General features: G+C 45.5%; 1 protein-coding gene across 1 annotated transcript in view; it reads left to right on the top strand.

Annotated features, from left to right (window-relative positions):
• The window catches only part of LOC311243159 (atlastin-3-like), a 33387-nt gene extending 9395 nt beyond the window's left edge, over positions 1-23992 (top strand). Inside the window, exons 4-14 of the mRNA XM_084332273.1 lie at positions 8336-8440; positions 8650-8700; positions 9103-9159; positions 9274-9366; positions 11095-11233; positions 11322-11449; positions 11545-11601; positions 11755-11826; positions 17813-18004; positions 18352-18591; positions 21887-23992. Coding sequence (XP_084188399.1) covers positions 8336-8440; positions 8650-8700; positions 9103-9159; positions 9274-9366; positions 11095-11233; positions 11322-11449; positions 11545-11601; positions 11755-11826; positions 17813-18004; positions 18352-18591; positions 21887-21949 — 1197 coding nt within the window. The 3' untranslated portion in view covers positions 21950-23992. The remainder of the gene's footprint in view (positions 1-8335; positions 8441-8649; positions 8701-9102; positions 9160-9273; positions 9367-11094; positions 11234-11321; positions 11450-11544; positions 11602-11754; positions 11827-17812; positions 18005-18351; positions 18592-21886) is intronic.
• Positions 23993-25095: the final 1103 nt, after the last annotated feature.

Genomic DNA, 25095 nt, shown 5'->3' with positions numbered 1-25095 from the left:
TTGACCCGGAGCTCCTCGGATGCAATCACCACTAGGGGTCTGACCAGCCTGGATAAGCGTCCAGATAACGTCAGGAACGATGGGGGTACTGATAACTGTAGAACTCGAACCGAACGATGCACCATACATAAATAGACTATTATTAGCTTAATAGAATACGTCCAACTCGACGGTATGGTGCCAAACTATGACCATTCAACTATTAATCTACACGATATCTCAATGCCTATTCTGGGCCAAGTAGGCCCTACTACACCGCACGTGCTTTGTGGGGAGGCTTTTGCGTCTGTCACCCTGTTGGAGGGTAAAGAACTGGACTAAAAAAAAGTTCTACTTTACGAGCGTCATATATATATGCGCTATGAACAAATAGTACCACACGTATTTCGCCCGGCATATTACTGCGCGGAACCGGGGGCTGCCTCGACATGTTAGGCGGCACGATTGAACTTGAACCTAGGGGTATGGCAACCTGGCGCCAGGTTCTAGTCCAATGGTAGAATGAAACTATTATGGGCTGTTTAGTAGAAACGGGGATATTCAATGCATATTGTACAAGGAATATACAGGGGATATCAAACGATATACAAATACAATTAAATATATATATAAATAAATATACATATTCGGTTTAATCTGATCCTTCACAACAGCCGCCCCCTAATTAGTCCCACCTAATTAGCTAAGCAGAGACAGATTAACCGCACTGTCTTCCACTCAAGGTCCGCTGTAAGGTCAGTCAACTCACAAAGTCATAGGGTCATGGTCATCATCGATAGTATCTGGGAGTCGGGGCAGTTCTATGAGCCTCGCCACGGGCCGTGTGTAGGTGCGCCCTTGGACGAGTACTTCAGCTGCTCGGACCTTGCCATCGGCACCGGTGATCACTTTGCTTACGCGGCCAGCCGGCCACATAGCTCTGGGGAGTGACTGGTCAACTATCATGACGACTGTGCCTTCTGTCAAATTGTCTCTCTCTTTTACCCACTTCTGGCGGGTCTGTAGAGACGGTAGGTAGTGAAGTAGGAAGCTGCTCCAAAACTTGTCAGCTAGTACTTGGCTGTACCTCCACATTCTTCGGCCGTTCGCTTCTTCGGGCCTGTACATTGTCTGGGGTAGCGCGGGGTCCAGCCGCCCCATTAGGAGTGTGTTGGGGGTGACTGGGTCGACATCTGCTACATCACTGGAGACGTAACCGAGGGGTTTGGAGTTCAATACTCCCTCGATCTCCGTGAGGACTGTCATTAGGACTTCCTCTGCCACAGTCTGGGCTCCGAGTACGGCATACAGGGCTGTCTTTATAGAGCGTACTTCTCGTTCCCAGGTTCCACCGAAGTGGGGTGCGTTCGGGGGATTAAACTGGAAGTCAACCTGGGCTGGAGCGAGGTGGGTCTTAAGTTCTGGGCCCATAGCTTGGAAGCTCTCTCTCAGCTCTCTTTCTCCGCCTTTGAAGTTGGTCCCGTGATCAGACAACAATGTAGACGGTTGTCCTTTCCGTGATATGAATCTCCGGAAGGCCATAAGGAATGAGTCTGTGCTCATGGTCGGAAGGAGCTCGATATGTATCGCTCTGGTGGTCATGCATTTGAATACAATACCCCACCGCTTCTCGGTGCCTCTTCCTCTTTTTATATACAACGGGCCAAAACAGTCCATGCCTGTGGAGTGGAATGGCTTGTCGCCGATTCGGAGGCGACGGGGGTAGGTCAGCCATCCGTGGTATGCTGGGCTGCGCGCGCCACTTACGGCAGTCTAGACAGGTTCGCTGGAAGCGCCGTACTGCTTCTCTCCCTTGTAATATCCAATAACGACGTCTGATCTCCGCGAAGACTCTCTCTGCTCCGGCGTGGTGCACATCCTCGTCGTATTTCTTTATGATCAGCTCTGTGACCTTGTGTCGGCTGTTCAAGACGATCGGGTACTTAATGTCATCTGGTAGATCGGGGGCTCTCCGCAGGCGACCACCCACTCTGATGAGATTATGGGCGTCACTCTCTGGTGCCAGGTGAATCAGTCTGCTGTCTGATGGGACGGGGTTTCCTCCCTGTAGACAGTCTAGCTCATCGGGGAACGAGTCTCTCTGGGCTCGTTGTAGTAGAAGAAGTTCTGCTTCTTCGTAGTCAGCTGCTGACATGTCAGTGGTGGACTGAATCTCTGGGTGGTGCCGCAGGAATGTCCTTTGTTGCGCACTCTCTAGGGTAATGCAGTCATCTATGTTCGGGTCTGTGGAGGCGACAGTGCTCAGTCCACAGAACATAGGCTTCTTGTTCTCAGCCTCCTCTCTACTTGCTTCCCTCGGGGTGGGCGTAGGCCAATCTCCTTCCGGGAGCTGGAGGAATGCTGGTCCGTCACTGTAGATGTTGTGACGGGTTAGGTCATCCAGGGACATTCCCCGGGTGATGACGTCAGCTGGGTTGTGTTTGGTATCCGCATATCTCCAGCTTGCTTCTTCTGTTAGTTCCTGAATCTCGGTGACTCTGACTCCCACGAAGACTTTGTATCTGCATGAATCAGACTTAATCCATGTGAGTACTGTCGTGGAATCTGACCACAAGATTGTTCTATGCACCGGAATGGTGAGTTCACGTTGGATTAACGTGGCTAGATGCGCTCCTGCGAGGGCTGCGCAGAGCTCTAGACGTGGGATAGATTGTTGCTTACGTGGGGCTATCCTTGAGCGGGCCAGTATGAAAGCAGTGTGTATCTCTCCTCCCATCTCTTGGGCACGCAAATAAGCAACCGATCCGTAGGCTACTTCGGAGGCATCGCTGAAGACGTGTAGCTCAATCTCGCATGTCTCTGGCCTCACCGTGGATGGGAAGTAGCTGCGGCGTATATTAACACCTGGGAGTGAGCGGAGTTCCGTCTCCCACTCTCTCCATGTTGAGGCAAGGTGTGCGGGTATTGGGTCGTCCCAGCCCTGGTCCTTGTCCCATAGTGCTCGTACAATCATCTTTGCCCTGGTGGTGTAAGGTAGAATACATCCCAGCGGGTCATATTGTCTGGCGAGTGTTCTGTACACACTCCGTCTGGTGGTCGGTATCGCCGCCGACCTTCCTTGCTCTGGAGCCAAGGGTCTGAGATCAAAGCCTCCTTTGATTAGGGAGGCGCGTAACTTGATTAGGAGAGCCTCGGCTTCTTCTTGAGTCGAGACGCTTTGTAGACAGTTGTCTACGTAGAAACTGTTCTTCACACTGTGTTGGACCTCTTCATTTGCTGTTGGGTCCTCTGTGACGTGTTTCTGTAGTGCAAATGTAGCACAGCACGGGCTGCATGTGGTTCCGAAGGGGAGTACTTCCCACTGGTAGATGGATGGGTTCTCATCTCCGATCTTCTCTCTCCATAGGAACCGTAGCAGAGGCTTGTCCTCCTCTACTAGTCTCACTTGCAAGAACATCCCTTTGATATCCCCGCTTATAGCCACCTTGTCCTGGCGGAAGCGCAGTAGCACGCCTAGTAGGGAGGGGCCGAGTGTGGGGCCGGGCAAAGGCTCTTTATTCAGATTTTGGGATCCGATCTGGTAGCTGCAGTTAAACACAATGCGATCCTTGCCATTGTGATGGACCTTGTGATGCGGCACGTACCATGATTCGGTCGTCTGATCGGCCTCTTTAATGTCAATCTTTGTTACGTGTCCCGCTGTGATTAGCTTCTCAATCTCAGCTCGGTACACACTCTGTTGAGCGGGGTCTTTGGCTAGGCGTCGCTCTGTGTTCAGTAGATAGCGCTCCGTGGCGTCTTTCTTTGCGTGAAAGGGGGGCATTCCCTCTCTCCTCAGGAGTGGAGTTGCGTATCTCATCACTCCGCCGACTGTGACTCTCTTTGTCCCCTGCTCGAGTAGGTGGATGGCGTAAATGTCTTCTTTAGAGCAAATGTCTTTCTTTTCGTTCTTAAAGGGCATTGTCTCTAGGGTCCATAGCCTCTCGACATGCTGCAGGAGAGTGGTGTCTTCTTCTGTCGTTCGGGAGTGGAAGCAGCTAGTGGCTGCGGTTCGGTTGAGAGATTTAGCGAGGGGGCCTTGTAATGTCCATCCTAAGCGGGTCTCGACAGCTGCAGGACAGCCTCGGGGACCGGTGTGGACCCGGTCTATCGGGACTATGAGTTCTGCATGGTCGGAGCCTATCAACAGGGTCGGGGTAGCGTCGTTTATGAGCGGGATAGGTAATTGGCGCAGGTGCACATATTTATCCATCAACTTGGTGACAGGGTAGGTGTACTGCGAGAGTCCTATTTCTTGGCTGGTGAAAGCATTTGTGATCTTGTACTGTCGCTCTGGCTGCCCGTTGGCGAGGAGACATTCTCGCCCTTTATCGTCTTCAAATCTCTTCTTATTGTCCGAATCGTCATTTCGTTCTTGCTCCCCCGCAGTCCCAGTTGAGTCGCAGCGGAGGCGAGCAGAAGGGTCTTCTCTGACCCGTCATCAAGGACGGCGTAAGTGTCCATGACTTTATCCTGGTAGCTCAATGTCACACGGACTACCTTTAAGAGCACTTGAGCTCCGTTGCTGCTGGCGGGGTCAATGTACATGACACTTGCCTTGGTGCCGCTCCGTGGTGCAGGTGTAGGCCGTCTTCCGTTACTATCGTGTAGTATATCTAGATGGGCTCCATCGCACCGGCTGCACCTTTTCTTTAGGCGGCATTCGGCTGCCATGTGGGGCCGCGCACATCGATAACAGCGCCGGTTGGACTTTATCCATTGGCTCACTTCTTCTGCATTCATCTTTGTGAATGTGTCACATTGTGACAGCCAGTGTTCTTTCTCACAGTAGGGACACGCTATCTTCCACTTCTCCTTCCTCGAGGGGGTGCTGTGACTCTTACTGCTCGGTACTGACTCTGATTGGTGCATGACAGTCACCGATCTTCTTCCATCATTTATTCTCCTGGGTCCCTCTCTGGAGCTTGTCGTGCTCCGCCCGAAGGTGTCCAGTCGTAAGCTGCTGACCTCTCTCGCCAGGAAGTCGGCCAGATCAAGGAGGGATGGCTCGGGGCCGTCGGGATCTCGGTAGTCCCTCTGCCGCCGAAAGCGCTCCTGTCTTGCGGGTGGCAGCTTCTCCAAAATCCTCTCAACGTTAGAGTTGGCGTACAGCTCATGCCTGCCCTTCTCCCGTTGAGCTCCCAGCATCCCCACCAGGGACTGCACTTTGATTGACAGGTCATCTAGTGAGCGATTGTCTGTGGCTGGGGGTAGGCGGTCAATATGCCTTATCTCCTGGATTACGTAATCCCATATACGTCCATATCTTTGATCCAGCGCTGCAAGGGCCGCTGTGTATGGGGTCGAGGAGGTAGCATAGGCTAGCGCTATATTGTGTGCTCGCTGTACTTTCAGGTGCTTCAATAATATTGCATACTTGTGGCGTTCATCAATGACATCCGCCAGCATTGTCTCTAAGCACATCCGGAGCTCCGTGTACTGTGCTCGACTCTCATAGACGAAGTCTGGGATTGATGGCGTGGCGTTGTATGACGCCGTGGATGGCGAATACATCGGCGAGCGTTGGGGGAGAGACCTCCTGGGCGAGTCCCCTCTTGCGCCTCGCTGTGGGCCGGTACTGGCAGGGTACCATGGCCCGCTGGTCCAGGTACTGTTCCTCGGGGCTGGTCGTGCGTCGTGCTCACCCGTAAATAGAGTCGGGGGTCTGTAGCGCAGCGCCACGGGGGTATAGCCTGGACTGTATGGGACCTCCTGGTCCGGTGGAGTACTGTGCTGTCGTCGGGCTTGGTTCTCCTCTTCTCCCTCTTCTTCTATCAAATCTTCCAGATCTTGTAATCGTTTATTTAGCTTCTCCGCAGTGTAGGCCGCTCCTTCCTTGTAGCTGGGTCTCGCTTGGACCGGTATGGGAAGGGGGTCTGCGGGGGGTCTAGACTCGGTCTGTTGGTCAAGTTCAGGGTCGCTTGCTCGTTGCGGTGACGCTGCTCTTGACTGCTGTCTCGACGAGTTCCTTGAGCCCCTGGCGGAAGGAGAGGGAGTTGTCCTTTTGATCAGCTGCTCTATTAGTTGCGCTTGTAGTCTGTCGCGCTCTGCGTCTCTTTGGGCACCGGCAGCGGTGCGCTGGGCGTCGGCGCGGTCTCTTGCCATATTCTCTTCCCATATTCTCTTCCATCTGGAAGCGTCTCATCTCCAGACTTGTGCGCTGTTCTTCGCTCCGTTGCTGTGCTTGGAGGTGTTTGCGCTCGCTGGTCGCCTGGGCTTGGAGACGTTCGCGCTCGCTAAGCGTCTGTGCTTGGAGCCGATCGCGTTCGGTAGAGGCTGTCAGGCTGACGAGGAACGCCTGTTGTAGTATCCTCTCCGCTTCGCTGGGGGAAGGCGGTAGTGGAGGTGAGCCGCTCCTGCGTGAACCGCTCCTGGGGGTACTCGTTGGGGAGTCCTGGAGCTCTAGTTCCTCGGCGCTCTCCTCTTCTTCTTCCGTGCAGAGTTCTCTCTCTGTAGGGTTGTCTTCCTCCCGGGGCGTGTCGGGGAGTAAAGGCATGTCAATTCCCTCCTGGTCTCCACCGTGGGCTTGGTCAGTTACGTTAGGACCTACTAGGGCCTCTGTGGTCGGGGAAACCTGGTCGTTAAGGTCAGACATAATTTTACTTTCTACTTTTACTACGTTTACCGTTTGTCGAAGGCTAGGTAGTTGACTGACAGTGTAAGCCTCTAAGTACTGAGGTGTCTGTCGTCTGCGCCGCGGGCGTTCTAGGTTAGGAGGATCGTTTCGTGGAGTGTTCATCATAGGCCATTTCGATATTAATAACACTATATTAATATTACACTAGTTACCCTCCGGCTCGAAGGACCAATTGTAGCTGAGGGGTACAATTCCCTGACTGTATTGTTAGATATGATATTTAATACCACTACCTCATGTACTTTAACTTCTGGCCACCCAGTACAAGATATAAGTATGATGAACACTTTCCCACCTGATGAAACGAACCAACACAAATGGACCAAATCGAATATTTAATACAGCAAAGGGTGTACACAATATTCACTTAATTACATTTATGATTTGAAATGTTAAGTATGCACTTTTATGGCAAATGAGTATTCGTAGGTAAATCAACATTGAATGTCCAATCTCTGGTTGCGCAGGGAGTAAGTATACAACCTGGAATATTTAGGAAACGATAGCGATAGTACTTAAATAATTATAGCTGGATACACTAAGGGGGGGGGGGGGTCCCGCTGGTTGTAAGACAGTAGGAGGGGGGGGTTAGAGAAGTCGCTGGCGGTATCCCATCTGGCTGACGGTGTCTTGGGAGAATCCAAAGTCTTAGACCCAGTGCCCACAGAACCTGGGGCCGTAGACGAACACAGCTGGACCCTCTGTGGAACGGTATCTGCCGGTCCACAACGGAGAGACGTGGTGCGACCTCACGTGTAGAGCGCCGCCTCACCTGTAGTCCTCTCCGGGGGGTAATTCCAACACTCGACAGTGTTGGCCTTTATCCATGGAATAATCAAAGCACATAAAGCATAATCCAAGAGCCGTGGAAGGCTCGCCGTCGTCGGGTAGAGTAATCCAATATACAGGTCCAGTCGCTCTTGACCCGGAGCTCCTCGGATGCAATCACCACTAGGGGTCTGACCAGCCTGGATAAGCGTCCAGATAACGTCAGGAACGATGGGGGTACTGATAACTGTAGAACTCGAACCGAACGATGCACCATACATAAATAGACTATTATTAGCTTAATAGAATACGTCCAACTCGACGGTATGGTGCCAAACTATGACCATTCAACTATTAATCTACACGATATCTCAATGCCTATTCTGGGCCAAGTAGGCCCTACTACACCGCACGTGCTTCGTGGGGAGGCTTTTGCGTCTGTCACCCTGTTGGAGGGTAAAGAACTGGACTAAAAAAAAGTTCTACTTTACGAGCGTCATATATATATGCGCTATGAACAAATAGTACCACACGTATTTCGCCCGGCATATTACTGCGCGGAACCGGGGGCTGCCTCGACATGTTAGGCGGCACGATTGAACTTGAACCTAGGGGTATGGCAACCTGGCGCCAGGTTCTAGTCCAATGGTAGAATGAAACTATTATGGGCTGTTTAGTAGAAACGGGGATATTCAATGCATATTGTACAAGGAATATACAGGGGATATCAAACGATATACAAATACAATTAAATATATATATATAAATAAATATACATATTCGGTTTAATCTGATCCTTCACAACACCCGTCCCTCCACACCCCGCTCACGCCCTCTCTGTCACTATCTGCCTTCTCAAGTTTTCCTACAAAAAGTCCAGTGTATCACAGGAATGTATTCTGTCATGTACAAAGCCACGCTCTTGTGTAATTGGCCTTTGTGGTCCTGTAGGTGGCAGTACTGCTGATGGACACTCAGGGAGCCTTTGACACCCAGTCCACTGTGAAGGACTGTGCCACCATCTTTGCCCTCAGCACCATGACTAGTTCAATGCAGGTGGGTGATCTCCTGTTTGGCTACTGGTTAATTCATTGTTTATTTATTGATTTAATTATTTGGCACACAAAAAAGTATAGTAATATTATAAATGTGGATGTTCCTCCCCATTGGGCAGTTGGGAGTATTAGAATCGGCTCTCATTAGTATAGAATCTGCCCTCATTATTATTACATGTAGTGATTGGATATTACTCTTATCTCTTGTAGATCTATAATCTATCACAGAACATACAAGAGGATGATCTGCAGCAGCTACAGGTTGGTCTTGAACAAAGTGTTTGTAAAAAATAAGTAACAAGTAATAAGTAAATATCCCTCAAGGCAGTGAATCTTTGGGAAATCAAGGCATTATGACTTTAGCCTAGATAAACTACAAAGAAAACAGTGTTTTAAAAGGTTTCTCCAGGTAAATTCCTCTAGGACCTTTTTATTTATATATATACACAACAAGCTGGTGCCTTACTCATTTTGGCACTCTTTACATTGCATAATAGAAGGCATTCAAAATGCTATTTTTAATGTCTTTTTTGGAGTTTTTCCCTTATCTTCATTGAGTGTTGGGTTAGGGTTGTTGTTCCACTGTGGGCTTGTGAAGCCCATCGAGACATGTAATGTGATTTTGGGCTATACAAATAAACTTGACTTGACTTGACTTGACAGCTGTTCACAGAGTATGGGCGCCTGGCCATGGATGAAATTTTTCTGAAGCCCTTTCAGGTAAGGGAGCCGTTTGTTCTAGTGTTGTTCATGTTTTGACATTTCTCCGACTTGTGTTTGCGAATCAAAGATCTTCTATGACATTTGATTTCTACCTCTCCTTTGCTCTTCCAGTCTCTCATGTTCCTGATCAGGGACTGGAGCTTCCCCTATGAATACACCTATGGCTTCAAGGGCGGCTTAGAATTCCTGGATAAACGGTTACAGGTAAATCAGGGATGCGAACATGTCACCTTTCAGTTCAAATCACCATTTGGAATCCAAAATGGGTCATTTGTGTAGATCCAATGAGTTTGTGGTTTTTGTTTTTTCTTCATCCCTCTGGTTATTCTCAGCTTTTTGTTATTATTGAATCTAACACTAGTATAAATACTACTGGGCATGCCTGAAGACCGAGCCAGGCATGTAAATGGAACCACTCCTTCCTCCTTCTGAGTTGTTAAACTATTCATGTGCTCAAAGGTTGTCCCTGCGGACCACTGTACACTCTAATGTGATTGCGTCTGAATCATAGGTCAGAATGGCATGTAGCCCCTAATGGAGACAGCTGTGCCACTATTGACAATTTAGATGGATGCTCTACACTGCCATCTTTGTTTTGTGGAGCACATCCTAAACTGGATCTCATCATAGGTCTTTCCTGTGCCCCTTCCTTGCAGCAGCGGCCCTCGAAAAGCCACCTTGAAATTCCAAAAGAAATTCAAAAGTTTTATATTTTTAGTACTTTACCCTGCCTTAGCGTCTCCATTGTCGGCTAACTGCTAGCATCCAGACCAGAGCCATGGCTCTGCTAGCATCTGCAGTGATGTAATTTTCATTCCTGCCAGTTGATTAGCAGTTAGCTGACGATGGACACAATAAGGCAAGTACTAAGAATAAAATAAAATTGGCAAACTAAAACGAATTTCTTGTAGAATTACAAGTGGATTGTAAGCGTCCATCCAAATTGTCAACAGTGGCACAGTTGTCTAGATTAGAGGCTAAATGGCACAGAGCTAGCTAGTTGGCTAACCTACAAACACTGGATTTCTACCTACATTTTAATACTTTCTTTCTGTGCTTTTGTTGGGAGCATGTCTATGTTCCCGGGGTCCTATGTTCCCCGCTTGATTGATTGATTGAACATTTTAGACCACCAGCCCTGATTCCAAACTCTAACCTTAACCAACTTCGAAAGAGGGCCTAATCTTAACCAGTTCGAAACAAGGCGGACATTAATAATTAATAAAATAATAAAAATGTATAAAATGTTCAATCTATTAATCAATCAAGCGGGGAACATAGGACCCGGGGAACATGGGGATGATCCGCTTTTGTTTAGCCCTTTCTCCCGTTATTGTCCTGTATTTCAGTGCACGTCTCATTCATGATAGTTAACGAGTGCACCTGCCACTTGAACCGCTGATTCCCAGCATGTCTCCCTCACACATTCCATATTCACAATATAAGTGCAAGGAACAATATGGGCTAAATAATGTGTGGGAAATATTGCCGGGTTAATAATAGTCTAACTGCCAATATTTGGGCAAAGGAGAAGCTGTAAAAAGTGGGGCAATCAGTTCATTCTACAAGAGGAAGTTGACTAGAATCATGACGACAGACTGCTTGTTGGCTAAATGTGGTAGTTCTTATTTTTCTATTAGGATAGACATTTAGCCTACCAATTTATTTAAAAAACATGCATGAACTGACAATGAGAGACTTCAACCACAGAAGCCACAGTAGTCCTATAGTCCAGTAGTCGATTAGCCCAATACACGGTTTATGAGAAGTAGGCGTACAGGCAGTAACGTGATGCATTTATTTTGGACTTGAGATAGATGCAGTATAACCAACGTGTAGATGCAACTAAAACAAATGTTACATTGAAGTTCTTGTATTGAACCGTCTTGGGGTTTTGATGTTTGACTTTACCTTACATTGTTGTTCTAATAGGTCAAGGAGGCCCAGCATGAGGAGCTGCAAACGGTTAGGGAGCACATCCACTCCTGCTTCACCTCCATCTCTTGCTTCCTCTTACCTCATCCTGGCCTGAAGGTTGCTACCAGTCCTTCTTTTCAGGGACAGCTTAGTGGTAAGGTTGTTCATTCTGTGTCACTTCCTTGCACAATTAACTGGAATGCCCAGTGTACTGACTTGAGTCTTATTGCACTATGCATCAGATGTGACACCGGATTTTCTCAAGGAGCTGCGGATCCTCATCCCCGCTCTGCTGCGACCAGATGCACTGGCTGAGAAAGAAATCAATGGCACCAAAGTCACTTGCATGGGTCTGCTTGAGTTTTTCAAGGTGAAACCCTCTCCATACTAGGATTGTTGTATTGTACTGTACTGTTGTATTTTAGTCTGCATGCCATATGTGATATTGTTTCCTTTGTGTGACAGGCGTACATCAAGATTTACCAAGGAGAAGACTTGCCACACCCAAAGTCAATGCTGATGGTACTGGATATGTGGCAATTCATGCTACACATTTTCTAAGTGCTTTACCGGTTATACTCTCTTGCCTATCATTGAAAGTTAGGAATGTATTTGAATCTTTTATTTGCAATAGCCTATCCACTCTTAATATATTATATGCGTCTCTTTCACAAGGCAACAGCGGAGGCCAATAATCTGGCAGCAGTGGCGGCAGCCAAAGACCAGTATTACAAGAACATGGAGAAGGTGGGTTCATGATTGTGAAAATTAGAGCTTGTGTAACCGGTTCACTTCCATCTTTTAGATAATGTTTTTTTGTTTTGTTTGTACTACCGGGCAGTCCGGTAGAGAGAGAGAGGAGGAACGGGAGACAGAGCGGGGGGAAGACATTCGGCAAAGGACGCCGGGTCCGGGGGTTCGAACCAGGGTTGGCCGCTTCGCGACGCAGCGTGTTACATGGGTCGCCACTTGGGTGCCCCACTTCCATCTTTTAAGATGGTGAATTGATGACGACTGTGTCCGAACTCAAAGTATGTTCTACATACTACATACTGTTGGAGCTTACTGTTCAGTACATGTATGTACATCATATTATATACTGTTGGAGCTTACTGTTCAGTACATGTATGTACATCATATTATATACTGTTGGAGCTTACTGTTCAGTACATGTATGTACATCATACTGTTTGAGCTTACTGTTTAGTACATGTATGTACATCATACTACATCATGTTGGAGCTTATTGTTTAGTACATGTATGTACATCATACTGTTTGAGCTTACTGTTTAATACATGTATGTACATCATACTACATCATGTTGGAGCTTATTGTTTAGTACATGTATGTACATCATACTGTTTGAGCTTACTGTTTAATACATGTATGTACATCATACTACATCATGTTGGAGCTTATTGTTTAGTACATGTATGTACATCATACTGTTTGAGCTTACTGTTTAGTACATGTATGTACATCATACTACATACTGTTTGAGCTTACTGTTTAGTACATGTATGTACATCATACTACATACTGTTGGAGCTTACTGTTTAGTACATGTATGTACTGTTAGAAGAAGAGAACCTGGAACAAGAAACAACACTGGAAATGACCTGGCGCAAAGAATTGTGGGATTGAAATCACTATCAACCATCCACTCAATACATGTCGCTCCTTTTTAGTATATATACAGATCTTTTGTGCATACAGTATTTGCATACTTGCACATCACACACTGAAAAATGCATATAAATAGTATGCAGCATGGAGAGATGGGATGCAGCCAATGCCTCTTGGTGTCATTCACCAAGGTTTAGTTTGACAAGAGCAATGTCTCACAAAAACAACAATGACATCGCAACATGTCTGATGGAACACTTGTCTTTTGGAGAAACTTTCTATTTTGGTATAAAAGGTTATGGTCAATATAGGGGTGGATCTCTTTGATCACACTTTTTGTAGTGGAACGCTGTCGTGATCTTTAGCATTTTGATCATCTATTCTCATATTCCCAGTGACCTATGTAAAAAGGTGTTGGGTGATCCTTGTATAAAAGCATAATGACAAAAGGTGTGACATAGAATACAGTATTGATTGATTGACATTTTTTATTAACAGATTGCAGAATGGGTACAGTCAGCTCAATACACACAATTGTTAAGGGGATGCAGACCAGAGACTTTCGTCTTGTTTACATCAGGGTCCCCCATTTTCAATTCATAATGACATTTATGATATAAACAACATAGATATAAGAATCTAATCTAATCATCTAAACTAATCTAATCATGACATTTAAGACATGCATGACATACAGATATACAGTACTGTTAAACAGATCCTAACAGTAAATATATACATACGAGGGGGAGGGAAATGTACATTAGGAGGGGGTGGGTGGGAGGGTGTTCGGACATTTACAGAGATCCTAACAGAAAATATATACATACGAGGGGGAGGAGACTGTACATTGGGTGGGTGGGGGGAGGGGGGTGCAAGCATAGGGGGGGGGGGGGGGGGGGTTGGACATTTACGGGGGCCAGTTTCTAATTGCAGCCTCCCGTAGGTGCTCTTTGAGAGCGGTTTTGAAGGTGGGTAGGGATTCAAATCTTTTTACGGCTGTGGGTAGGGCGTTTCACATTGATGTGGCATAATTGCGAAATGTGTTTAGTCCCTTGTTTGAGCCGAATCTGGGTTGAACATGATTTGTGGAACTCCCTCTGATGTTGTGGTTGTGGTATTCACTGACCTTTGGGAAGTATTTCGACATGTACATGGGTACCTTAGTGGTGTATCTTGTAGACCAGGCCCATTGCAAGTTGCTGTACTCTGTCTACTCTAAGCCATCCTATGTTGTCAAAATGGGCAGGGGTGACCAGTTTGTTTTGTGATGTTTGTAATCTTGTTTTTAGTGCCTTTGAGGTGCTTTGGTACCATGAGGTGCAAGCATAGTCGTAGTACCCTTGAATGAGTGCTCCTGCTAGAGTCTTCAGGGTATTCTTGTTTACCAGAGAGGAGATCCGGTACAAGAATTTTGTTCTTTGGTTGACTTTTTTTTGTATTACATTGGATGCCATTTTGTCACGAAAGACTTGCCTCTAGGAACCCAGGTATGTAATTTCATCTTTCCTTGTGACAATATTATCACCCACTGTAACAGAGAAGCCGTTGGTTTAGCTGAGTTTGTTATTTGATCCGAGGAGAATGGACTCTGTTTTACCCAGGTGTAATGATAGTTTGTCAGCGAGCCAGGTGCAGATTCTGCTGAGTTCTGAGCTGAGGGTTTTTTCAACCTGTAACTTGTTCTTGTCAGAGACCAGCAGGGCTGAGTCGTCCGCGAACAGGAACAAGTTGCAGTCACAGGCTGATGACATGACATTTGCATAAATTAGGAACAGTAACGGTCCTAGTATGCTCCCTTGTGGAACACCACAGCTCACTGGGAGGGGGGGGGGGGGGGTAGAGTACCGTTTACCTCTACCACCTGTTCTCTCCCCTCCAGGTAGGATGGCATCCAGCTCACTGATAAACTATCAAAACCAATTGCTTTTAGCTTGTCAATCAGAATGGGGTGATTGACAGTGTTGAAGGCTTTTTGTAGGTCCAGCATGACCATGCCGCAGTTCTTGCCCTCATCCACCTCTTGTTTGATGTGGTCGTTCAAATAGAGAAGGCATGCGTCAGTGGAAGCCAGATTGAAATTCGTAGATTCGATTTTTTTTTCCCGCAAGGTACTTTTCGACCTGTTCATAGACCTTTTTTTCCATGACTTTCGAGATGGAGGTAAGAATAGAAACGGGGCGCTAGTTGCCTGGGTCTAATTTGCTGCCTTTTTTCACTCTCGCAATTTTGAAGTCCTTGGGGATGTGTCCCTGTTTTATGGAGAGGTTTATTATGTGTGTGATGGCGGCTGCTGAGTCTCTGAGGAATTTGGAGGGGATATTGTCCTTGTTAGGTTGGAGGGCGCTCAGTTTTTTGAGTACCTCATCTGTTGTTACCATTTCTAGTTTTCTATTCTATTTTCTGTGCTTTTTCCTCCCATCCCAATTGAGTCGTTATGCCAATTCCCCCCTCCCCTACCTGGTCTTTGTGCGCATGTGCCCCCTACTGGTCGGTCTAGGGAGCCCTGAGGTCTACCACATGCTTCCTCCGACACATGCGGAGACAGCCAGCTGCTCTCTTTTCACCTGACAGCGCGGACTCTCATTGGTGAAGTGTAACACGTGGGAGGTCACGCTGCCTTCACCACTTCCTGTCTTTTGCTGTGCAGGCGCCCAGACCTGACCTGTAGGAGTCGCTGTCCACAACGCCAGATTACCACCCATCAACTTCCCTCCCGCTAACTCAGCCAAACGAGTTAGTATGACGACTGGCCCAAGCCGGAGGCAATGCTGACACCCGGATTCGAGACCGGAGTCTCTCTCATTGGTGACGAGCGCAATCTCCGCTGCGCCACCCAGCCGCCCTACCATTTCTAGTTTGAAGTCGTCTGTTCGCACCCCTAGGTTTTTGTAGTAGCTATGATGTGTTCTACCCCAAAATGCCCTGAGTGGGAGGGTAGTTTATTAACTGGTGCGTTGGTCATGGGACGGGGTTGCACGCCGAGCAACCGGCTCTGTGAGCAGAAGCACGCACACGCACATGCAAGTTCAAGTTTCTTTATTAGTTGTCATACAGAAATACAGGATACTTTTGTATGAAATGCTTCTTTCCGTTTTGCTCCTGAGAGTGTGCTAGGTAAAAATAGATAATTATAAAGTATAATAAGTATAAAATAGAAAGTCAAGTACTTAAACAAGTGTAAACAAGACACAAATGTTCAATATACAATGTAGAGTAGTTACAGTACAGTATAAATGGGATGAGGTAGCTTGTGGTGCCACCTTGTGGCAGGTAAGGTGCAAGGCATGGCTATGTGCAATGAGTTGCCAATAATATATAAATATAAAGTGTGTTAGTGTCTAAAGTGTGTAAAGTGGGTGCTACAGTGAGCTCAGTGTTTCCCCTGAAAAATAATTCAACAGCGGTAGAATTGTTCATGTTCATGGAGTCATGTGCGTGTTAATTTGCTAGGATGTTTTTGGTGTGTCCACTGACAATAGAAGTGCTCTGGAGGCCCAGGTAGCTGCATATTTGTACACTGCAAAAAAAGAAATCTTATCAAGTGAAAATATCTTTTATTTGGTACAATATGTCCAATATTGAGTTGAATTATCTTATTCCACAGATACTTTTGCTTATTTTTTTCTTGATTTTGGTCCATTTAATCTTATTTTAAGAAAATGTTAATCTTGTTTTCTTAAAACAAGATTAAATTGACAAATCAGAAAAAAAGCTAAATTATCTGCCAGTGGGATAAGATAATTCAAGATAATTCTACTCCACATAGACTTATTGTACCAAATACAAGATATGTTCACTTGATAAGATACTTTTTTTTGCAGTGTAGTTGTAATTAAAGTAAATGTCAAGATTAATGACATGCCTCAACACTTGTACACTATTTGTATTGAACATAGATATAGATGATTTAATAGATAATATAAATACTAACTGTCTAACATACACAAATCATAACGCTACAACAGCACTTTACACCTAAGAAGTCTCAGTGGCATAGGCTACATTCTGCCTTAGAGCATTTAATTTTCCTGGGCTTTTGAAAGAAAAGCTCCAGGGCTCTTTGGTAGGGGAATTCACTGGTAGGGGGCCCATTGATGCTGAGACGCATACAAGCAGCCAGATGGTCTCCCTGCAGCCTTGTCCTCACATCAGTGTTTTACATTAAGCACCCCCCACAGCCCAAATGAAATGATAAAAAATAAAAATAATAATAAATTTTATTTGTATTTATTTTTTAATAATGTTACATAGTGTTTTTATTCTTTTTGATCTACTTTTTCTCCCATCCCAATTTCGTATTATCTAATTCTACCCTCCCCTGTCTCGAACGTTGTTAGACCATGCCTCCCACTGGTCGGCTGCAATGTGGACGAAGCCTTGCATCACGTGTCCCCTCCGGTACACGAGGAGGCAGCCGTCGCATCTTTTCACCTGCACAGCGTGATCTCTCAGTGGCGAGGAGTAACGCGTGGGAGGCTCACGCTGCCCCCGATACTTCCTGATTCTGCTGTACAGGCGCACCAACCGACCTGTAGGAGTCGCTGTCCACAACGTCCGATCCCCACCCACCGGATTTCCCACCCCCTAATACTGCCAATTGTATTAGTATGAACGACCAGCCAAGCCGGAAGCAACGCAGAGAGCTGGGCTCGAACCCAGCATCTCCTGCGTTAGTGGCGAGCGCCTTGCCCACTGCGCCACTTAGCCGCCCGGTTTGTTACATAGTGTTAATTGTCATTGAGCATCCTGATGGCCTGGGGATAGAAGCTCGTGCACACAGGAATGCGCTGCTCTGGCTTTCATAGCGGTCAGTATTTCAGTGTGCATCCATGGCTCAGCGTGATTTTTAACCCCTGGTGATTCTTAGTGGGGCCATTTTGTTAAGTATTGTGAATTTGGTTTTGAATCCAAGCCATGTTTCTTCAACTAGTGTACCACTGAGCTCATCTGACCAGTCCAGGCTCTCTAGTTCTTGGTTAAAGGCCTCGCTAGAGTACACTAGGTGTTTTTTGTAGTTCAGTGTTTTGTGATCATGTTCTTACTCCAGTGTATTCAAGGTGCTGTATAAATAACGGATGACTTTACTCTCCATTCCTCTTCAGAATTGTGGGGGAGACCTGCCCTACGTGGCTCCTGACTCTCTAGCGGCAAAGCACCACTTCTACTTCCGGGAGTCTCTCAATCAGTTTTCCACTACCAAAAAGATGGGCGGGCAGGAGTTTTGTGACCGCTACCAGGCCCAGCTGGAGAGGGAGCTGGGGGAGATGTGGGTGTCTTTAGCCAAGCACAACGAGGTGAGAGACTGTCTAAAGATTCAGTGGTATTTAACATCCAATAGTTGCATTGCATTGTCTGTTTTTTTATTTTGACTTCTCTGTTTGATCAATGGAAGAAAAAGAACAATTGAATCCTTTGCACATGTAATCACTTTATCTATGAATGGAAATCATGTGGACCTGCAAAGTTAAATTGGAAAATGTAAATGTATTGCATTTCAGCCATTTTAGATTTTATTATTGCATAAAAAGCTAAATTCTAAAAAGTATGAAGATACACGAGTAATTAGTGCAAGGATACAATTGTTGCTTTAAAAATCTATTCTGAATAATTTGGTTTTATTTTATTTCTCTTTTTATTTAAGTCAAAGAATGTCTTCAGTGCATTCCGGACACCCGCAGTGCTGTTTGTCCTTGTGTGCCTCCTGTACGTGCTGTCAGGGTTGTTGTTCTTTGTTGGCCTGGCTACCATTGCTTTTGCATGCGACCTTGCCTTGGGCCTGGCAATGATGTCCATGCTGACCTGGGCATTCATCCGCTACTCTGGCCGCTACCGGGGAGTGGGAGGAGCCATCGACCAGGCCGCAGGTGTCCTCTTGGAGCAGGTGAGAAAGACATGATGGGAGGCTGTTTTGATTTGTTAGTGTTGGAGAGGGGTATCATTACTCAATATAGACCTTTTGAATTCTAGGGGGATTTTCTTTTTCTTTATTTTCTTCTCATTATTTTGGATAATGCATTACAAGAAACACAGTGCAAGTATGAACCATATCATGGCTGTGTAACAACTGACTCGTTTACAGTGTAGCGAGGGCACTAAACGATTTGCCCCTCCACAAGCTGGTTACCAGAGCATTACTAAGCTTACCTTAGTTAGTGTAGGACCTTGTGAATAGTGAAATATGAAACCTCTGTATGGCAGAAGCAAAGATGGGGCAGTGGTTGCGATACTCTCAAACAGAATTGTGATTGAACTCCATGATGCACAGACCCTAGAAATGACCAGAGAATTGGCTGACAACTCAAGTTTGCCAGTAGCCTACTGAGATCACGTAAATGTGTGACTACAGTTCTCTGTAGTGAAACATTTGAAGTACAACAAAATAGTAAGAACTAGAAAAATAAAGGGCTAGTTTCTGCTTTGTCTTCTAATGGCTCCCATAGAGTCGGGCGGAACGTACGCGGACCGGACTCCGCGCTGCATGTCTGCAGTCGTTTGAGGTTTCATAGTCGAGCATACCACCGTGTACCAATTTCCTACATTTCTTGTGCCAGTTTACTACATTTCCCACAATCCTTGCGTGCTATTTACACTTTCTGTCACGGCGTCGTCCACCGATAAAGAGTCTAGGTTATCTCCGTTTCCAAGATTTCAAAATAAAACTGGCAGTTTTATACACTTCATTTAGAAAAGCCATTCAAACTTCTCAAGTTTCTTCAGATGACAAAAAAAAGACATGGTCCACTCCAAATGTATATGAATTGGAATGTATAACGATTAACGATAGTAAAACTAAATTTAGCGTCATCTACCTGCCAAAGCTTTACCGGACCAATCCTACCCATAGAACCATGATCCTGCCCTACTCTCTCTTGGCACGGAGTGAGTGTTCAGAGTAAAATGCAGATCGGTGTCACATTTAATGCAGGTCGATGTCAACCAACATGCCGAGCAGCCTTTTGTGTGACGCCAAGTGAGCGATGTGGACGTCTGCACGGTTAGAAAATGTTTGCTTCACGCTTTGAGTATGCGTGGACCTCTGTGGCGTCTGTTCCGCCCGACTATGTGGGAGCGGAACAGAGAAGATGGAGAGTGGCATTTCTGAAGGACATGAAAAGCCAGGAGGAAGAATGGTTTTGACCAGATAGAACAGCATTTAAAGTAATCACTGTATGTAGGGCTGATGCTGGGGTGTAGAGCTGAGACATTGCCCTTAGGTAGGAGCCTATAGCCTTTCATGTATGGTGTCCTACTCAAACAACCCTGCTATCGGGTCTCATTGAGTCATGGTGTCCTACTCAAACAATCCTATCAGAAGGGCTCATTGGGAAGCGGCTGGGTGGCGCAGCGGACATTGCACTCGTCACCAACGCAAGAGACACCGGGTTCGACTCCGGCTGTCGGCGTTGCCTCCGGCTTGGGCCAGTTGTCATACTAACTCAATTGGCAGAGTTAGCGGGTGGAAGTCGCTGGGTGGTAATCTGGACGTTGTGGACAGCGACTCCTACAGGTCGGTTTGGGACGCCTGCACAGCAGAGACAGGAAATAGGGGGGGGGGTAGTGTGAGCCTCCCCTCGCCAATGAGAGTCCGCGCTGGCAGGTGAAAAGATGTGACAAGGCTGCCTCCTCGTGTATCGGAGGGGACACGTGATGCAAGGCTTCTATCCTCCCTACCACCGGCCAGTGGGGGGCATATGCGAGCAACGTTCAGGACAGGGGAGGGGAGAATTGGCACTGTGGAATTGGGATGGGAGAAAAATAAAAAAAAGGAGAAAAAAGTGGATATAAAAAAAAATAAGGGCTCATTGGGTCATGGTGTCCTACTCAAACAATCCTACTATCAGAAGGTCTCATTGAGTCATGGTGTCCTACTCAAACAATCCTACTATTAGAAGGTCTCATTGGGTCATGGTGTCCTACTCAAACAACCCGCACTACCAGTCTGTTGTTAGTCCATCAAAACCGGTTTAACAACCAGGAAATGCCCAAGAGAAAGTTGTATGGATTCTAGTTATCTTTTAATCCATGATGCACAAAAACTATTCCTTTTTCAGCTAATCTAATTACAATAAGATTGTGCCAGAGTGAGGCATTTTTATGTTCATTATGTGACTCAAGGCTTAGTTGGGCGGGAAATGGAGTTTGTTTACACCGCCCCCTAGTGGTCAGAAGTTTGTTATTGCATCTTTTAATATTATAAATTCATAAAATATAGCTGTGATCTCCAAACCACTTTGTGACGGAATCTACAGACCTACTCTAATGCAATCATCTTGAATCTGATTGGCTATCTGTTTGAGAAGTGCCAGATGTCTCTTGCATATCTGTTAACCTTCTTCTCAGAAACCAGATCAGATTTTAAAAACATATTGGAATTGTATACGTTTGGCGTGGATCCAATTAGCTCAATTATATTCATGTGTGATGATGTGAGTCTCCATAGTAGACTTTTCAATGTGGTGATGACGAGAGGTCATATTTGGGATTCAGTTGGAAGGAGATGTCAGCCAGACATACAGAAGTGTATGCCCCAACAAAAGAAGGGGAAAAGAAAAGTAAGGCACAACGCATCTAATTTAGTAGAGCCTTGCGGCGAATGCACAAGTGTCCGTATTACTGATTGGAAGTTGCAACGCTGCGTAAATGGACTGCATTTCCATATCTCTTTTATCCAATGCACGTTACAACTTATGCCTCACATTCGCTCACTCATTCACACAGACGGTGGACGCAACCATCCATCCTGCTTATTGGGAGCAGTTAGGGGTTAAGTGTGTTGCTCAAGGACACTTTGACACGCTGCTGATTGCCGGACAACCCATGTACCTCCTGAGCCACTGTTGCCCCACACAAGATATTGTGATATATGGCGGGTGGGGGTAACTGTACATTGGATTATCGACGAAACCTTACTTGGTCCCAAGAAAAACAGAGGTGAACGATTTAGTGTAGTGAGAAAAGAGGGGGCCAAGCACTGTGCCCTTTGTAACGCCAGCAGAGAGCGGGTACTTGGAGTAGAAAAAGACCCCTAGTCATCCTGGTAGGAGGAAAACCACAACACTGAGGTGCCTGGGTTGTCTGAGTTGCCATGGACCACTACAAATTATGTGGAATGGTAGGCAAACAGTCAGTGTTGCATTAGACTGAATATCCTCTCCTCTCTTTTTCTCTCTCTCCAGGCCACTGTAGTGGTGAACAAATCAAGAGGGACCAGCATTGCTGAACAGAAGAAATCCAGTTAGAGGACCTCTGAACCTTCATGATCTCGATGCAATGCAACCAGTGCACAACACAAGCACACATTCAGCGCTAAAGCCTTATCATGCCACCCTTTGAGAAAAAAAAAAAAAAAACATGAAGCAAAACATACGTACTACATTGACACAGAGTAACTATGATGCCATTTCACCAGCATTCCCTCAGATGCAGTAAATTATACTTATTAATGTATAGACAGATAAAAAGGTGACTCAAATTCCAGGGGCAAGTGACTTTGTGGCAGCCCAACATCTCTTATTGACGGTAGTTTTGACATGTTTACAGTTGATCTTGGGAGACCATTGATGTTTACTTAGAAACTTTAGGCACAAGTGATGTTTGGAACTGAAATTGAATGCACCATACTATGTGTTTAATGACCGTTATATGTCAGGGGTAGTCAGGGTACTATCGCATAAAGCTTCAGCAGTATATCTTTAAACAATTTTACTATATTATGCTGGTTGTAATGCATACACATGTATGCATCCTTACCTCCTTTTTTTTTTTTACCACTTTGTGGCCTTAAATACATTCCATTCTATTTGGGGTTTTGCATTATAGTTGGTATAAATGAGGTGTTCCACCAAGTTAATTGTTACCATTTTGAAAAGTGAAAGCACTTAGAAGGGAGAGATCTCCTGTGGTATGTCTGTCTTATTTTGCAAGACTCCTTTGTTGCATATGATGGCAGGTTCTATTGTCACTCTTTGTGCTTTCTCAGCTGCTTTGCTGCTTGCATCTTGATGAAAATATATTATAGCTAATAGATTTAGATAATTGGGGTCTTGGTCAATGGTGGAACTTCTTGTCTGTTTTTAAACCTGCAGACTCCAAAGACATGGAATATTGAATGATACAAATCAAAAGTAAAACTTGTAACCAGTTAGCCAAAGAATTATACAGCAAGTATTTGGACAGCAACACATTTTCTATATTTTGACTTTATTCTCACTTTTAAGTATTACCGATGAATACAATGGCAATAAGGTTAAAGTGAATCTGATTAATCTGAGGGGATTTTCATCCATATTGAATTAATGATTAAGAAGGCCCATTCCAGGGGTTGTCACCAGCTTGGCTGGCCGTTCACACTAATACCATTGGCAGTATTAGAGGGTGGGAGAAGCTGGCGGGGTGGGTCCGGGTCGTTGTAAACAGCGACTCCTACAGTTCGGTCGGGGCGCCTGCTAAGCGCGGATAGGATCCAAGTGGGATAGTGTGATCCTTCCACACGCTACGCCCTCTCAGTGAGAATCCGCGCTGCCAGGTGAAAAGAAGCGGTTGATTGGCTGGACGTGTGTCGGAGGAAGCATGTGATAGCCTCCACTCTCCCAGACCGACTGTGGGGGGTAAGTGCGCAGCGACCAGGAAGGGGATTGGGAATTGGCATAACGACTAACATTGGGATGGGAGGAAATCGGAGGAAAAAGGAGGGAGGGGGAAAAAGATCAATAAATAATAAATAAGGCCCATTCCAGGGTGCCAAACGTGTTTTGAGCAAATTAGGATCATATTTCAGGAAAGTGGGTATGTTAGAAAATTGTTATGACTTCTGGAAATCTGCATCCCAGAAACATCAGATGATTCCTAGCCAAGGCTAAAACTTCTTAGCTTCTGAGTCTATCCCTATGATAATCCAGCTGTGGACAGACTACAAAACCTTTTTGCGCTGCTGTAATCAAGCCATGAATTGGAACCAAGTTTGGACCGCAACAGAATAATTCTGAGCTTTCCTCATGGGATAAAAAGTGCTTAAATTAATTGAAACTTTGTCTCAAAATGCTAAACAAATCAGATGTTGGAAACTGGAAATTGACACTGAATACATCCTGGCTATACCTGTTTGATTCTATACTGGAAAACCGCTAATTGAAAGACAACAACTTTGTTGGTGTTTCTGTGTTGCAGACTTTTATAAACCATGCTGAAAGCTTTTGATTACATACTAAAAATAACTGAATGACAGTCTGTCCAAAAACTTCAGACACTCCTATATACTAGCATAATGGAACATGCAATTTTTTTTTAAAGCGTTAATCCTCGTTTATGCCAATAATACCCTCAAATTAAAGCTTGTCTGTACTTTAACCTCAGTCATTGTACAGTGCGATATCCAAAATAAGAGCATAGAGCCGATATAAAAAGTGTCAGGGCTGTCCAAATAATTCACTAGATATATATGGACGAAGACACTATCCTCAAGAGAAATTAAATAAGACCTCCGACCTCAATTTTGCACATTCCTGTTTTCTGTCGACAAGAGGAGGACATTTGGAAATGTTTTCAAGCGTTTACTATTGCACTCTCCTCCTCTTGTGCTTTTACATACAACTCATTCCATAAGTAAATAGATAGATGCATGGAATTCATGTGGTTACTGCTATTGTAATAATCTTTTGCTAGGAGTATGTTTGGTGGCCTTTATTTGAGATATACTGTTTTATAAAGAATAAATACAGCCTGACAGAAATTGCCCAGCAGTATTGCATTCAATGAACAATGACTGATTGTATTATTTGTGTCATGCCACTTATGTGGCCCATCCCACACAGGATTACAAGACACTGATAGAATAAACAACATTTCAACGTCTAGTGCCATTACTGTAAAAAAATTAACTCCTTTGTGAGTTCATATCACCCAATCACCCTTTTTTATGATGCATTATGTAGCCTCCCTATGAATAATGGATACTTTTGTAGTGGCAGGTGTATTGTGTGTGTTGTTGGCTAAAAGAGAATGAAGGGATATGCGGTTCCTTTCTTCTCGTCAGCCTACATGCATGTCACAAAATAAATTATATGTTTCTGTAAAGAAGGTAGGACGTGATGATGAATAAAATGCTGTAACATCGTTCATTCATTCTCTAGCAGCGTGGATGAAGCACTTCCCTCTTTCTCTTTTGACGTCCTGCCCCCCTCCCCCTTATTTTCCATCTCCTTGCACTCGCTGTCCATAGATGTGCCGCTGCCTCGTCAGTCCGTTCACTGTTCTCTCCAGTGCGTAGTGGTGAATCTGCTAGAGCGAAATTCGTGTCCTTGTTTTCCTTATATGGTGATCAGCGTCGTGGCCCGCCTTGTAGCGAGGCGCGTGCACTGCCGTCGCTACCATTCGCTTCCATATTTGG

The sequence above is a fragment of the Notolepis coatsorum genome, assembly GCF_963971535.1.
Source record: "Notolepis coatsorum genome assembly, chromosome: 16".
NCBI lineage: Eukaryota > Metazoa > Chordata > Actinopteri > Aulopiformes > Paralepididae > Notolepis > Notolepis coatsorum.
Note: the sequence above shows the minus strand (reverse complement) of the source record. Positions and strands in the feature narration are given on the sequence as shown.